The sequence below is a fragment of the Drosophila ficusphila genome, unplaced genomic scaffold, assembly GCF_018152265.1.
Source record: "Drosophila ficusphila isolate 14025-0441.05 unplaced genomic scaffold, ASM1815226v1 contig_791, whole genome shotgun sequence".
Classification (NCBI taxonomy): Eukaryota; Metazoa; Arthropoda; class Insecta; order Diptera; family Drosophilidae; genus Drosophila; species Drosophila ficusphila.
In genome coordinates, this window is record NW_025064737.1 from 10444589 (window position 1) to 10462017 (window position 17429).

The 17429-nt window shown below is 44.6% G+C and overlaps 1 protein-coding gene across 2 annotated transcripts in view; it reads left to right on the plus strand.

Moving 5' to 3' along the window:
* The window catches only part of LOC108102039 (hormone receptor 4), a 46977-nt gene that overhangs the window by 19531 nt on the left and 10017 nt on the right, over positions 1-17429 (plus strand). The window contains exon 1 of one of the 2 annotated variants that reach the window (XM_017206661.2): positions 8532-9032. The exons of the other annotated variant lie outside the window; for it this stretch is intronic. Within the exon in view, the coding sequence (XP_017062150.1) occupies positions 9021-9032 (12 nt within the window). The 5' untranslated portion in view covers positions 8532-9020. Of the gene's footprint in view, positions 1-8531; positions 9033-17429 lie in introns of those variants that run through there. 2 annotated transcript variants of the gene reach the window in all.

Sequence of the window (17429 nt, forward strand, 5' to 3'; positions counted from 1 at the left end):
TATCCAAACCCTTAAGTCCCTGGAAATAATCGCATAATTTAAAGATATTCCTGCACCCAAACGGCCATATGTATAAAGAAGCAAGTACATTGGGTTTATGACTAGCAACAAGATGCACAATCGTATATCGTAGTTAGCTAGTCCTATAGCAACCTCTAGCAAATGCACTTAGTGGTAACTGTGGTGCTAAGGAGATCCTTTAAAATAGAGTTAGCAAGGGTGTTTAAAGCTTCGGTCGCATCGGTTAAACCTCCTTTTTTTGCTGATATTTCGAGTAACTAGCACAGGCAACAATAACAACAGCAGCACCAGCACCGAACATGTTCAAAGTTTCTCGGATGCGACGGCGACAAGCAGCAACAAAAACAAGCAAGAGCCGCCTCCGCCACACACTCGCATAAAATTTTAATACAAAAATGCTGCCAAACATTTGCCCACCCCCGCAGTAGCAGAGGCAGAGGCAGAGGCGGCGGCAGTGGGAAATGCAGAGGCAGCGGCAGAAACCATTACGCAGGGGCCTCTTTCTTTCATTCTTTCTTTTTTTTATTTTTGCTTTTGGACGGTCGGTTGGTTGGCTCCCTGGCTGGCTGGTTGGATGGTTGGTCCGACCTGACACTCAACTCAGCTCAACTCGCCGTTCAGCAATTTCATTTCAACATGTTTCTAACAGAGCTCGAGCTCTCGGGTCCGCAGTCCCGCAGCCAACAGATCTTGGTTCGCTTCAGCAAAAGCATCTTAAATTTTTCTGTTCGCCTCGAAACCTACAACCCATCCCCTTCTCCGTCCCCATCATCCCCCCCAATCCTCCATTGGTCCCCGTCGTTGTCGTACTTTATAGTCGTACTTTGTTGGTTTTCTACCCACAAGTCTTTCTCTTTTTCGTTGTCGCTGTGCCCAGAGCCGGAGCCAGAAGAAGAAGAAGAGGAAGCAGTACGGCAGAGGCAAAAAACCGAGGGAAAAAGAATTTTTTTTATAGGTATTATTTCGTTCCCACATACGACGCGCCGAGGCGAACGACGGTCGGTCGGTCTGTTGGTTGTTTGGTTGGTTGGTCGCTCAGTCCCACAGTTCGACGGTCGAAATGAACGAAACGAGAATGGTTGTTGGGAGGGGGGCTTGAGAGGCAATGAGCGGTTGAGGGAAGGAAAGGAAAGGAAGGGAAGGGAAACGGCAGAGGCCGTGACAGCGTCAGCGCATGTACATATAAAACCCGATACTACGTCAGCCAGAGTTGCCAGGGTGGCTGGGAAAAGAAATATATTCTGTTGAAGGCATCGTTGAAAAAGATGTCTTTCATGTGGCTGTTAAAGGTCCGACTTTCAGAAGTTTTATTCATTTTTTTAAACAAAAAAATCATTCAGATTTTTTCTCAAAATCAATAATATTTGTATAATAAAAAATTAACTAAATAGAAATCAACCCATTTTAATAAAAATCTTGTCTTCAATATTTTCCTGAAGTAAAAGGTTATGACGGATTCGTTTTACTTCTATATAAGACGAAATTCCCTGAAAATGCTCAAATTAATCTTGTTATTAATTCGTTATTTAATATATTATTTAACAACTAGCCAACAAGCTAATCTTATATGTAGTTCCACGGAACTCGTTACAAAGCCCGCAATCTGCTGTGCGAGACCCCGTTGAGGGTTCAATGCCGTTTCGTATGGCCGACCGCCTGGCAACCCTGTGCACTTGTGTTGCTGCTTTTGCTGCTGCCTCTGCTGATGTTATGCCGCCTGTCTGCCAACCAGCCTGCAATGTCCCGCTACCCTTCCTCACCGTTCCTGATCCCTCTCCTCTCCCCATCCGCCCCCGCCCCTCTACCGACGAGTGTACGGCCATCAAGCCATTTGCCTCTGACAGCGCACATACAATCCGACGTGTATGTACGGGCTATGTATTTTTGTAGGTTATGTGTATATAGCTGGCGGTCGGTGGAGCGGTGTGAGTCAAGCATTGCGATTGTGGGAGAGAACGAACGAACCAACGAACGAACAGGGGAGCTTCGGCAGCACAACGAAAACGAGCTTTGCTCGTCGGCCCTCGCTCTCTTGCTCTTGCGTTTGCTCTATGTATGAGGCGTTTTGTGTGTGGGGGAGTGTATAAATACAGTGGGCACTAGAAAATAGAGTGAAGTATCTCGTAGATACGTTTTAATGAAATACTTGGAAACGAATTACGAGCCTGCAAATTTACCAAGAAATACATATTTTGTTAATAATATCCGTCAGATATTTTTGAAAATATACAACTTAAAGATTATTAAGATATTTTCGTAAAAATGAAAATAACCTCATAAAATAACCCATTTTACACATGCAGACCATATATTTTGAACGTTTTTGATTAAATATATTTTAAAATTTAGAATATTAACAAAGAAACTCGAGTAACATTGTTGTTATTAGCTGTATTCCTTGTAGCGAATGCCGCCTGTGCACACTGTACATAAAATGTTAAAACTCTGATTATGACGATGACGTTGGGCTGCGGGAGGTGGTGAGGGGAGCGGTGAAAGCAGCAGGGGGAGGCGGGCGGTTGGGAATCGGGGATGAGCAACGACAGCACAACAACAGAGAAGAGCAGAGCGCACACACAAAATAAAGCAGAGGAAGAAGAAGCAGCAGCAACAGCAACAGAAGAGGGAAAAAAGTTTCAAATGGAAATTTTGAATTAATGAACGAAACGAAACGAAATGAACTAAACTGGTTTCATTTGTGCTCTGAGCTCAGAGTTGTTTTTTGCTTTTGCCTGACGTTCCACACTCTTTCTCTCAGCCAATCTTGTTGTTGTTGCTGTTCCTGTTGTTGTTGTTGTTGTTGCTGTTGTGCCGCTTTCTTGGCGGCCTGTGCGTTTCTTATTTGAAAATATTTTCGCCTCGAACGAAAGAGGCTAATTAAGCCAAAGGAATTTCTCTGCAATTTCCAGCCAGCAGCAACAACAATTGAGTTTCGTTTCGAAAACTTGTCGTCAGCTGTGTTTTGAGTTTTATGTAGTTTCAGCAAGTGGAAGAAGAGAGCAGGAAGTGAATGAGAACTCTCTTCTTATTTTGCGGAGAAACAATCCTCAAGCGATCTTTGAATTCGCCGCAAACGGATCGCTTTTGTTTATTGCTGCCACTTTGGTTTTGCTCGCTTTTCAAGGCAATCAGGTGCAATAGTTTCTCGCTCAGCGGTTCCGAATGGACGCTTTTGTAGTGGAGTTGTTGTTGTTGTTGTTGCTCTTGTGGCAACACAACAACAAACTTCAGCCAAAGCGGAAATGAATGGATCGGATCGGATCGACGATGACGATAGGTTCGCGGGCAAGCGAACAAGTGCAGAAGAAGTGCAAGGAACGTGTTCTCTATGGTTTGAATGCAAGTCTTTTTGCAGACACTGTGGGAAAAGCCCTGCTTGGAATTCATTTAAGTTCTTCATTTAAGATTGCGTTCTTATGTGGAATCCATAAGATTTTTAATAAACTGATTGTTAGGATTTGGTAACCATTAGTATCTCCTATAATTTAGTAAGAGAAATGAACAAAGAATTTAGACTTTAAGAAACACAAACACTTTAAATTAGGAACTACCTTCTGTGTTGGCTGCGCAGTAGTTATTTCCTTTTTGCTCAGTGAAGGCTAGCTGTCTGTTGGCTCTGCCGCTGATTATTGTTCCTTGCAACAACGGCGGCGAGTGCTTCCTGTTCGAACGCTTTCTTATCAGTGGGTTGCGCCCGATGGTATCGTATCGGTCAGGGTCGTCGGTTCGGGGAGTCGAGCGTTGGTGCTGCAGGTTGCTCCTTTTCTGCTCCCGCTCCTGTTGACAGATTGTATAATTGGCGTTGAATTGATTCGATTACTGAACGCCGCTCGCTCGCACTGCTTGCTTTTATTCTGCTTTATTTGCGAGGGAGTTGCATGAAGCGAAGTCCCCATGTGCCCATATAAGGTTCTGTGCGCTGCAAAGTTTAATTAGGTAATGAATCCTTTAAAAAGAGAAATCTCGGCTGGGAACAAAACATTTAATTATGTCCACAATGTGCGTTACAGAAGTTGCGTAGCCAACAAAAAATAATGGGGATCGAATCAACGGAATGTTGCATAACCATTCAACATACTAAATATATCAAATAGGAAACGTTTCCTTGTTGTATTTATGTAAATATTGTTATGCGTAATTTACCAGCGGTGCAAAACGTACGAATTGGTGTTTGTGGAGGAAAACATATTTCGAGTGTCGAATTACTTAATTAAAATGTAAAAGGACGAGGCTGTTCAGCATAAACCGATTTCCAATTATTAAATTCGATTTAAAAAGTATTTGGTAGTTTAATGACTTTTGATAATTGCTACGCAACCTAACATTATCGCTATTTAATAACTAATCAGCAGTGGTTTAATTATTATTTTTTTTGCCTTGATAAGGAAACCTACTTTCTAGAAGAGTTCATATAGTAATTGATTTAATTTATTTATTTATTGTTAGATACTAAGTTGTATATCCTTATTTTTGTATGGTTTGTGTAAATAACTTAGTTCACATTAACTTAACCAATTCAAAAACAGGAACTGGAATATTAATATGTTTGAAACTATTTAAGTGGACAAATAGAATACGTAAGGTGTAGAATCATAGTTTAAGAGAGTACCTTGTAAATATATCATCAAAGATACAAAGATACAACTCAGCTGTATTGATAACTTCCCAGTTGACCATATTCAGAGCTTTCCGGCCAATGGAAACCAAACAAGACTATGCAAAGCGGACACCTGTTTTTGCAACACGATCGCTATTGTTGCTGCGGTGCAGCGATGTTTGCTGCCGTGGATGTTGCAGCAGTTGGTAGCACAAAGCTGGCGATTGTGGTGCCGCAAAAGTCCTCATACTCTTACTCCTGCTCCTTCGTCATCTTCTGCCACTCGGGCCATTTGTTCAGTATTCAAAACTCGTCTAAATCTAAACCGAAGCAACATGTGTGTTGTTTGCCAGTGAGTGAGTGCCGGCTAGCTTTCAATGGGACACGTTTGGTGGGGGTGGTGGTTATTTGGTGGCTCGCGGGAGGGGGTGGGGTCCTCAGGGGTGGCGCAGCCTCTGGGCCACCGACATATGTGTGAATAGCGAATGCTGGCAAAATATTTGCACGACGCAGCCTCGCAGTCATAGCACACGCACACAAACACACACACACACTTTTAGAAAAGCTAGCGGCAGCGCGTGTGGGCGGTTGCGCAACGTCGCTGCCTCTGCCGCTGCCAGCGCCTCTGTCGCAGCCTCCGCCAACGTCACTTGCATTGAACTCGGAAGTAGACGCAATAGAAATAGAGAATAAAAATAAAACCAGTTGGCGACGCGGGCCAACATGCAACATCAACATCATAACATATTCAAATCGCCAACAGCTCTGCCGGCGGCATTGTAACAGCTACGTTGACGTCGACGCCGGCAGCGCCGCCCGCAGCACTCGAAGCTTTTACTCTCACGTGAAAAAAGGCGATTTTTTATCACCGCCGTTGTTTTGATTTATTTGCTGCTCTGCATCGCGTCACGAATTAAACTAAACAAGCGAAGTGGCGCACAAACGGAACTCCCGACGCTTTCGATACTCAGGAAATACTCGGTAGTTGGGGGTGCCTTTGTTCCACTTCGGCATTCCAATCGCACTGATCGATTGATCGATTGTTTGGCTGACAAGTCAGGACATGCAGAAAGATCTACAAGATGAGAACGTATGGGATTTAGTTCTGAAATCAGTTTTTAAGATCCTTTAACAAGTAACTGTAACTGCAAAGACTTTCATTCAGTGCTTATAAAATCTGTGTTATATAAAATTTAAAAATAGTGGAATTACTATACGGTTGAGAATTCCATTTCAATTCATCATATCCTATTCATATGTCTTTCAAATAACCCTTCTCCATGTCACAAACGACGATCATAGATCAAAACCCCTAATGTTTCCCTACTGTTCTAAAACAGTTAGATTACTTTGTCGCACCTGGTACAGTCAGCACTCCCCCGCAAATAAAACGTAGGGCCCGGGACCCATTTTACTGATAACTGATTGCCAACATCTGAGATACAGATAGCCCTCGCTCGACCAGTTGCATGTCCGTCATCAGCTGGAACGGAGCACGGACTACCTTTGTACCCCTGTCGATTCGATGGGGAATAAAAAAGTAAACCCCATTTCTCGCTCGCCTCGAAGTAATGACATCAGCGACTGAGACGCGACAGAGACGGAAGCAGCGGAGCAGGATACGGCCAAATATGCGACGCAGAATTGGTTGGGTTGAGTTGGGTTGGGTTGGGTTGCGATTTTGGCTGGGCTTGGGTTTTCGGTTTCGGTGGCACTGCCATTCCAATGCCGTATTCGAGCCAGCAGCTCGAAAACAATCAGTCAGCGTTGGGCCGCAGCCTGCGACGGACTGCCGACTTCTCCTGCGCTGACCTTCAATCAAGAGTTCGCCTTTTTGGCCAGGCGAATTAGAATTGGCGCGCGCTTTCTGGCCATATGCAGATTGTATTTTAGCTACGTCTTTTTTGTTGGTTTGTTTTTTTTTTTTTTTTTTTTTTTTTTTGGGGCCAAAAGAGATAAGCTCGGCGAAAAGCAGACAAGAAAAAAATACAAAAATGTTTCAAGGCGAAATTCGCACAGCAATCTTGGCAATAGCGCATAAAATAGCACAGAGCGCACACGAAGCGGGCAAAAAGTACCTGGCAGATACAGATACGACTGCCAGTGTGCGGAGCGAACCAGTCAGCCAACATCTGAGATACAGATACGAGCGCACCGCTGAAATAAACAAAAATGTTCCAACAACTACAGAAAATACGAAAAGGGGGAGAGAGACAAGAAGAGACGACGCCGACGTCGCCAGCGAAACGGCAATAGCAACAGCAACAGCAACTCGGGTTCAGTTTTGCTTTTCACAGCGAGTTTCAGTCGCTTTGGATCAGTTTGCTTTGTAGCTGCCTTCGCCGCATACCACTCGCACACACACGCACGTACACCCTGGCTGCCGTGTGTACATGAGCGCATGTGGAAATGTACCTTTATATAAACGAAAACGAACGACCCGATACGAAGCGAACGAAACGAAATCCCAACTGACAAGCAAGACTGACACACAGATACACGCACACACACAGCGGATGAGAGATACGCCGTTGTTGGTATTGGTGTAGACTGTTAGTCAGCGTTTGTGCAGCAGAGGGTTGCCATATGGCCGAAATTTCGGGACTTAATGCTTAGTGAGTTAGGAAAATTACTGAGTTTCTTGATCTTAATGGGTGAAACGGAAGATCAAACATATTTTTTATATTGCATTCAACAGATATAATTATTATTTTATATTCTTTATTGGTTTATTGCATTTTAATAGTGCAGTGTGTAGAGATCTAATGACAATTTCATTTTTATAATATCAAGAAGACTATAACATCTAAAGACAAAATGAATTCATATATCCCATATATAAGTAAGCGATTATTTCAAAAACAACAATTTTCATCTTGGTTACAATATTTTCTGGTTTTGACACAATTACTCTATTGTCGACCTACCAAAATTGGTAGTGAGTATTTAGAGCAAAAACAGATATTCACATATGTGTGAACATCAGACATAGCATATTGATTCAATTATAGAATGCCAGTACTTGAAACCAATATCGTCTTAATATAAAAGACCATGAAAATTATAGAATATAAATATCTTACAATCAATATCATCCCAATGAGTATCGCCACACCTTAAGTTTCTAGTCAACCCTAGCAGTTTTCAAAAACCATCCGATCGCTATCCGAAATGTCAGAATCCCAATCGACTTTCAAATCGAGCGGCGAACTCTGGCAACGCCGCCAGTGCTGCTTGTATCTTTGAAATACCCGCTCCCACAATCGAACCGAACGAACCGGCGGGCCAACTTTGGGTTTACTTTGGGTTTGCACAACGTTTCGCTTCGCTGTTCGTAGTTTGATGTTTCGTTGTTTGGGATTTCTGCTTTGCGTTGCTGTGCTGGCCTGAAAACTGGTGGCTGGCAACTCCGCTCGGCCCCACACGCAGCTGGCAATGCCTTTGTATGCTCTGTCGCTCTTTCCCTCTTCCCGTCGCCGCTCTCACCCCCGCTGCCGTCCACAAACACGTTCAGTTTCAGTGCTTTTTACATAAGTGCGGGTCGCGGGAGCGAGATAGCCTGTGCAGCGCTCTCGCTCGCACTCACGCATAGCGCAATGACGGCGCTCGTACAGGGGTGCATTTACTGGCAGTGGTGTGCGTGCCTGAGAGAATAACTGTCGGAAAGACTACAAATCGTTCGGATTCAGGTTCAGTCCGTTAACGTTCGGGTGGCTCTCTCACTCATTGTAGCACAGGCCAGTTTAAACCCCATGCACCGCATATAGACAACTCACTCTATTGCTGTTTCTGTCGCACTCCCCGAAAAACACCCTTTCACTCACACTCGTTGTAGTGATTGTTAAAGGACTGAATGATCCGACGCGACTACCTCAAGCATATTCTACCATGAGCTGCCTGCTGCCTGCTTCTTGAGCGCCGAGCGTTTTATTTGTGATTTCAGCACGGCGCTGTGAGGTCCACGTCGCCCAATCGCTCCGTGCCCGCCCGTCAGCTCCAATTCGAAAACGACGTAAACGCCAGCCGTTCGCCAAGCGCGCGTAATTCAAAGTTATCAACTCGGAACACTGATTCCCGGAAAAAGTGCAAAACGTTCGGTGCCAAGCATAACCAACTGGAAAATTATATTGAAAAATAGTGAACAAACAGATTGATAGTAGTGCTAGTAGTGCCAGCTATGTTGTCCAAGTTCTGTGATGCCGCTTTGGGCCGCTCCTACGCCTGCTCGTCCCGCTTCCCTTCGGGACACCTGCTGGCCGCCCTCTGATCCAAAAACGCCGCCCAGTGACTGACTGACAGGGATCGTACCGCCCTGAACAAAAAACTTCAACGCAATACCTTTTTTTCGTTTTCCATCTATTTGGATATAAACGTTGTGAATCTAAGAACGGCCCAGCCGAAAATGTGCACTGAGGTGAGTCCCATATGACCAACAAGGATTGAGTCCCACATATTCACAAGATATCTAGGATATACGAAAGGAGCTATTTCTAACTTGATATATCTATAACATAGCACTCCTTGAGACCTCAAATATGTATCTAATTGCAATGATCAATTTTTGATACTAGTCAAGAGAGCTGAGAGTTCCCTATAGTAGGATGTTTTACTTTGAACTGATTGATTTGAAAACTAGAAATATAAGTTAGATTACAAATATTCAAAATAGTTATTTTTTTTATATTTTAATTATATTTTTACTGTTCTTAAAACGTAAGTTATTCTCCTTAAGAAAGTATGTATGCCGTACTCCAATTTCAAGTTCTTCATTTGATCTGCAAAACTGGGAGCAATCTGCTTTTAAAAAAAAAACTCTCGAGTAATTTCCCAAATCATTTAAATATATTTCGGGAAATCCCGTCTAAGGTTTCAAGTATAAGCGAGATAAAGGCGCATCGCCAACCAATTCCAAAATGCCAGAGCTGACTTATCAGCAACTTGAACTTGCCGCAAGTGAAGTTCGTCTTAGGATTGATAAGGCGACCTAAGGGTTGCGCCTCCGCGAAATGGGGAATCTCTCAGGTGGCACACCGCACCTGCAGCGCCGTCTTGCGAAATGCGCGTAGCTTCAACATGTGGTTTGTGCCAGCTTATTGGCAATGCGTGGGCGGGTGTTTGCCTCAGTGGGTGGTGGCAATGATGATGACGATGATGGTGGTGGTGCTGGTGCTGGTGCTCTGGGCATGACATGCAAACTTAGGTGGTGGATAATGCGAGCAGAGTCGAGGAGCAAAGGAAGGTTAGCAACAAAGGGACATGGCAGCAAACCAAGAACAGCAACAATGCTCGCTCTCGGCGGCTGCTGCCATTCAGCAATGTAAACAATGCACAAGTTGCACGTGCAGCCAGCAGGCTGGCCAGTGCCCCCTTAACCCCACACCACCTTTGCCAAAACACAGTAAGAAATGAGGTGACACTACGCTGGGTAATGCTTGAAACAATTATATAACACTTGCCGTTACAGATTCATTTTGTTTGTTACCAACCAGTCATTTCAAATAATATACCCTTGCCATTACTTATATTATATTGAACGAACCAATTAATTAATTTCATTCGAAATGTATTTTTAGCCGAACAATCTTGAGGTTTTAAATTAAATGGTTGGTAGATTACTTGCGAAATAGATACTTTTACTTCTTGCACATGTTCACCATATAATCATTAACTTTGATTGGGTTTTGAACCTTTACCAATGCCTGTAAAATGTAAACTGCATTTTAACTTAGGTGATTGTGGAATTCCCACATCTTAGCACAAACACTTGACGGTTTTTCAGTGCAGTATTAACAGTCTGAGCTAGCAGTCCTTCTCCCTCGCACTTTGTGCCCAGGCAGGTTGGCATCATGCAGCGCCATCTATTGGCACACATTCGCACAATATGCTAAATAGCCGCTGCCCGCGTCGACGTCTCTGTCACGTCGCTGTCGCCGGCTAAGCCGCTGCGTTCCGTCTAATGCAACGCAACAATTGGACAGCAGCAGCAGCAGAAAAGCAGCAGAAGCGGCGCCAGCAGACAGCTGACTTTTGGGGCCGTTTAATTAATTACATGCAAACGCTCTTTTTCGGCTCTCCCTCATGCTCGCTCTCTCTGCCCCGTCTCCATCCCCCTTCCATCTTTTGCCCCCGTCCTTTGCCGCAGCTCCCCCGCAGAAAACAGCAACAAACTTTTCGGCGTCGCCGTCGGCGTCAGCGTCATTGCTCTGTTTACGTTTTCTCTTTCGTTGGCGGCAGCGGAGCAGCTCGTATTAATTTCTTAGTTCTTTCGACAGTAAAGAAAAGTTTTACAATGCGCTTAGGTCATGGTGAATTTGCCGGGCAGTTGGTGGAACGGAAATACATAGTGGGAATCCCCTAATTGCATGCGAATTCTAGATTTGGTAGATCTCTAATATCAGAATAGTATAAGATACAAATATTGGCTTGGCAAAAACTGCTTACGCTAAAGGAAACTATGCAATTTTGGAGATAATAAATGAACTCTTAGTAAAAACAGTTTCTTTAAAAGATAGAGTTTTAGAAACTAAGAGTTAGAAACCAATAGAAATATGTATTATCAAGGGTACAAGATAGTTAGGATTCAGATAAGTACCAAGAAAAGTGCCATCTCATCATCCCCAAAACCACATATGTATCTCTATCATTGATATAAATTAGAAATCATTTGGCTTTGAACCAATATAAAGAAGAACATCAAATAAGATGTCAATTCTTCAAGTAATCTTTTGTAAACACCATTGTTTCTACGAGTGCTGTTTTGAGTTGAGGAAGTTGGAGTTTCAAGAGGAAGTACAATTACAAACCCAACTTGGCACCTTTCACTCTTATACAATAATCCATTTTGATAAATGCAGCGGACACCTTTCCACTGATTGTTTACCTTTTCCGAAGCCAAAGGGCATTTCCCGTTCGTTGCAGTCTTGATTCTTTGCGCCTTATCTTTATTCCTTTCTTGTTCTGCTTTTTTAATTGTTCTTTATGGTTATGTGCGCTGAATGTTGTTGTTTTCGTTCCTCTTCGTCGTTTCGCCTGCTCGTTTGGGGTTTTTGGGGTGGTGCAAATTCCGGCACGAGACTTAATTCACTTAATTGAGCAGGCAGCGACGCCGGCCGCGGCATAGGCAGCGGCAGCGACAGCGACTGAGGCTGAGACAGCGACTGAAGCAGAGGCACTGGCCGCGTGGCTTGGCAAATAATAGTTTGAAGTTGGCGCCGGACCGGCATGGCACGGATACATGGATATATAGAGGCAGCGGGCCGCCTTTGGTGATTTCACTTTCAGATACATTAACACAAGTGCGCTGAAATGCGCGCGCCTTTTGAGTTATTGGTAGCAGAGGCAGCGACGCCAACTGCGCAGCGCCAACAGCCTCCTTCGCTGCCCATTTTCTTTGGCTCTTCGATTTTATGAATGAAAATCGCGACTTGGTTGGTTTGGTTTTGGTTACGCTTTGGTTGCAGCCGCTGCCATATTTGCATGAGTATGTGTCTGTGTTTGTGTGAGTGCGAGTTGGGGGAAGGAAGGATACGCACACACATGTCTGGTGTCTGGGGCAGCCATAAAATAAATGCCTTCAGGGGGCTTAAACCCCGCATCCAAGGCCCTGTGTGTGTGTGTGTCTGTGTTTGTGTGTGCTCCATTAATACCATTATCCTTGGATGTTCTGGCTCCCTTAATTTGGCCTCGCATCTTAACTTGTTGCCGGCTCCTTGGGTCAAGTGCAACACGAAAACGCAAATTGCTCAATGAGGAATGTATAATCAAATAACAAAACAAAAAAAAGAACAACAAGAGGAAGGAGGAGTTGGTAATTTTTTTTTTTTTTTTTCCTTTCGTTTGTTGTGGTGCCAGTCTTCTAAAAATGTAAACAAAAGACCGAAGAGGAAGGGGTCGGCTCTGCCACCACGTCGCATGAGCAATTTGGGTCCCAGTCACGACTTGTGTCCCGCAGGTGAAAAAGAGAAGAATTCGGATAAGTTCAGGAGTTTTTAGTTGGGGACTTACCCCGAGGGAATTAGTTGTTAGTGGGATAAAGGTGCAGATAGTTTTAGTGGCAATACGGATTTTTTAAAATAGTTACTACTTTTACTACTACTCTACTTTTAACTTTATTACTTATCACCTTATCGTTGCACATTCATAATATCTTTTCGGTAGTCGCCCATTAATTAGTATTCCCGTGGCTGTATTAGCTCCATAAAACCGAGCCCCCTGTTAATGAGTTTCGATTGGCCGCCGAGGGTTAAGTTCAGAGCCCAAGATAAGAGCGTATCGTAAGCGGTGGGTTCAATAAACCCCAAGTTGGCTAGTTAAGGGATTCGAAGGTGGATCGCTGGCGATTTCAGAACGTGTGCTTATCGCTCATGACATTGCAAGTCGTTAACAGCTGTTTGACCACAACACAGCAGAGAGCGTGGCAAGTTTGTCCATGCAGGCCATTGAAGCTCGCTCTGGCTCTTTGGGTCCCCCGTTGACCGATTGAAAGATTTGCTCGCACCGAGCTTACCTATATGGCAACGCGGTCTTGACTTGGCTTAATGTATGCCCACACATCCACGGGGCAGCAGTGCACAAAGACAGCTGCCGGCAGCGGCGGCGGCGGCAGCGGTGAGTTGTGGCACGAAATCTTATCAATGAATGCGCATCACTTGCACTTGTTTGCACCACCTAGAGGGGATTGCGATGGCGATGGCGATGGCTATGGCTATGGGTTCGGGGAATTACCGGCTGGCGACGACGTAAATGGTTCGACGATGACGACGACGACGGCCGAGATGATGACGTGTCTCACAGACGGTCCAGAGCAACAACAGCAACAACAACTAAGCGTCGTGCAATGGGCAACTATACCAATGCACTTGCACACGCACACCATTAGCATTATTAAATCGCCAGCCGCAAATTTGCGGTTGCGTCACCTACTTAACACGCGGACCAGGGACTTCGGACCATGGACCATGGACCATGGCCAGTTGGAAAAGTAAGACAGTGGAGGAGGTGGTGGTGTAGGTGAAGAGCAATACAAGGAGCAGCATCCGTGAGTTTGCTTAAGGATAACAGCACAACGAGAGCGCCGGCGAAAATTTCCATTAAGCCAAATTAAAGTTATCGTGAGCAGGGCAGAGGCAGCGACAGAGCAAGGCTAGCTGCCCCCTTGGCAAGCCACCGCACGGTCCACCCCAATTCACCACCCACTCAAGTACACTTTCAAAAAAAGGATTACTATTCAGGGTTTTATTTCTGAGATGGAATCACTTAAAAGTATTATAGTTCAACAACGTTTTCTTAATTGATTTGATTTGATTTTTACATAAGCTGTTGAAGAACTTATTTTCTAAAAGAAACTTTCCTTTAGTTATAATCTTGTATTAGTTCTTGTTTATTTAACAGCATATAAAGAAATCTGAATCAAAAAATATACTCTATATCACAAATATACTCACATTTTAAATCCTCCTATGATTATTTTTTTGCTCCGTGCAATGTTTTTCGTCCTACCTTCGCCTGTCCTCGCTTCCATTTTCATTTCTCTCATTGCTGTTCTCTCTGACAACCGCCCAACCACCCACTCGGCAGCAACAACAATTGGAAATGGCAACAAAAAAAAGAAAAGGGGAAGGTGGTGCAGTGGTGGAAAGCATTCCATCTCTCTTTCGCTCTTCCGCACTCTCTTTCTCTGTTACTCAGCCCACGTAGTGGTGTACGTGCAATTGGAAAAGTGGTTTTCATACTAGTGGATGGCCCAAAACCACCACCACCAGCGTCGACAGCAGCGCAGCACCACCACCACCATCATCAATCCACCCAAAACCCAGCGTATTCCTCGTCCTGTTCGTAGGCTTTATTATGCCAGAACTTGGGGGGGTTAATGGGGGGGACGGTGGGCGGCATAGCATTTCACCCAATTTCATTATATTTGCCAACGTTTTTAGCTTTTATACGTCACACGGCATATCTCACCACACCCAACACACGAGGAGTATTCCGAGTGGGTGGCTCGGGCCGGTTTTATAACGGGGATATCGGAGTGTGAAGGGTCGTACGATAGAGAAAAGCCGGCTCGACTTTACTGCGCAGGGTCGCCAACTCGATTCGATGAGAGGGGTTAGAGATGAGGCGAAGGATGTGGAAGAGGGAAGAGTGAAGAGTGAAGAGGAGTGGAGGAGAAGAAGGATGGTCGGGTGGATGGGTGATTGGGTGGCTGGTATATTGCTGTAGGTGGTTTTCGGCTGCCAGTGCTGCCAACCCATTATTATAAAGAATATAATATTATAATAATGTCAGGCATAAAGTGCCAAAGAGAGACGGGGTAAAAACAGAGAGAGGGTGGTTGGGTGGCTCTGGATGAGGAGGAATCGCCCAACCCCGTGGGCGCTGATGGAGCTCACACACACAAGCACAACGAAAACCAGTGTGCATGTGCGAAATAAGGTTATTTTATAAACAGTTCAGGGTGTTATAAGGGGGGACTGCCAGCGGGGCTGTGTTGTCTGTATGTGTGGGCGGCCGTATCGAAGCAGAGCCGGAATATAACGGGAGTACGGGAGTCCGGGTGTTGGCGTCATAGTCACGGCTGGGCGCTCGTGGGCGGACATGGGTTAAAGCGGCAGGGCAGTCCTTAAAGAGCGTTAACCATGGAACCGTTAAGTAAAGGACACGGATGTTCTACCGTGATAGGACTTAAAATTGAAGATCAAATAAGATAGGAAGTGGAATGAATGAAGTCATGGGTTAGATCGTACATTAATTAGATCACATGTGCGCCTTTAAAGGCATTTTGGTTGGATATCCAGTTATCTTAGTTATACATTTTTAAAGATCGGCATGAACGAAACACATTTTCTTTATATATATTTTGTGATTGCAGATCAAAATAAGGACTTTAATTATAAGATCAATGAATAAAATTTGTATAACTAAGCATACTGAATATAATACTCCTAAAAACTGACATAGATTGCTATAAAGTCTTTGGCATACTTCGAAACTTTCGTCTCATTTCGATTGCCTCATGCAGTGTGCCGTAGGAAAATGCCAGGGGCCAACCTTGGTTCGATCCGTTAGCTTTGTGGCGCTGCGCTGGCGAGTCCAAAGCCGAAAGCGATTCAAACTACGTGAATTTGCGCGCGCTACGCTGCGACCGTTGTCCGACATCCGACGAATATCCAACATCCGTTATCCCACCACGCTAGCAAAGCGGCAACCTTCGCTAAATCGAGCGTGCGAGGCCGTACTTACCACTCACCACACTACTCAAAGTGGGGGGTTGCGTTATGATGGGTGCTTTGGGGTGGGATTCTTTGTCCCCTTGGAGGTTTTTGCCATTCTAAGCGAAACGCACTAGAAAAACGGTCGCCGTAAACCCTCTTCTTCTTGTTCCTCATTCTTCTCTTCCCCAGCTCGTTGAGTGTGTTTTCGAAACGCAAAAAGAAACAAAAATATTTTCAACAAAAATCGGAACGCAACACTGCCAAGTCAGTCGACGTCGCTGCTGTGTTGTTGTTGCCGCCATCATTTATTTTTCGTCGTTTCTTTTTTTTCCTGCTACGTACTACAAAATTAAACTCGAACGAACGAACCAACGAACGAACGAACGTTTGCTTGGCTCCGTGCTTTTGGAACGGCAAAAGTTGCGATATTACGTCCCTCGCTATCAACAGCACAAGCGGCAAAAGCAACAACAACCACAGAGCCAGCGATGGCAGCTCTTACCCTGTACAGTGTACATGCATATACACGAACAAACGAACGATTTTAATACATGAAATTTTACTGTGCAGTATACACACACATGCGGACGAGCACATATACACAGCACACTGGTTCCATCATCATTATTTACCAGCATTCGCCTTGTTGTTTTACCCTCGCTCGCTCTCTTTGCCTGCCTGCCTGCCTCTTGCTCTCTCTGTCTTGCCATCTCTTCCTCCCCTTCCCCGTTGCCGAGTCCCACACTTTATTTTTAACTGTGCGACTGTACTTCGTGTGTCGGTCGTTCGGCTCTGCTCTCTCGCTCGTACATATATACGTGCGTCTGTATGTATGCGGTGAGTCGAGTCAGCAACATTGGATGTGGATGTACGAATGTATGTACGTTGCTGTGGAGTGGAGTCTTTGTTGGTTGGGGCTGTGTGTATATTTTCGGTATACACATATATACCGACAGTTTTTTCCATAGTATTTTTTTTGTAATTTTGTGTTTACCAAGCGGCTTGGTGAATGTTCGTACGTACGTACGCCTTGATAGCTGTTGGTGTTTTTGTTGGTGCCTCGTACACTGCGCGACGTGCAATTTGCGCAGTGTGCTGTCGCTCCGGCAATTGTTAACGGCAATTGTTGTTGCTGGCGGCTGTAGCCCTGGTTCCGATTCGGAGCCACCGATTAGCGCACTTGACGCAATGCCCTGGCTTCAGCTCTCTTCGCGCGGCTCGCTCTCGTTCTCTTGTCTTATCAGCTGGTCTGGTTGATAAGCGTCGCACGGCAAAAATTTAGCATGCCGATGATCATCGATGATGATTCGCTTGTGATCATCGGTTATCTGGCAAGTCGATTGTATTGCCTGTTGGGCTGCAAGTGGAACAACTACAGTTCCGGGAAATCATCAGAAGGGGATCTTCATTCGAAGTGATCAGGATGATCGTAGATTTAAGACGTAGAAAGGATTAACATATGGCTTAAGCAGATGTGATGCAATGGTTTCTAAGCTGGTACCAAAAACAGCAGTTTTAATGTGTGTCGTATAATATTATATGTAAAGATGTTATCCAATAGATTCCCATAGTTTAGTATAGTTAAGTTTTGGATGCGAATA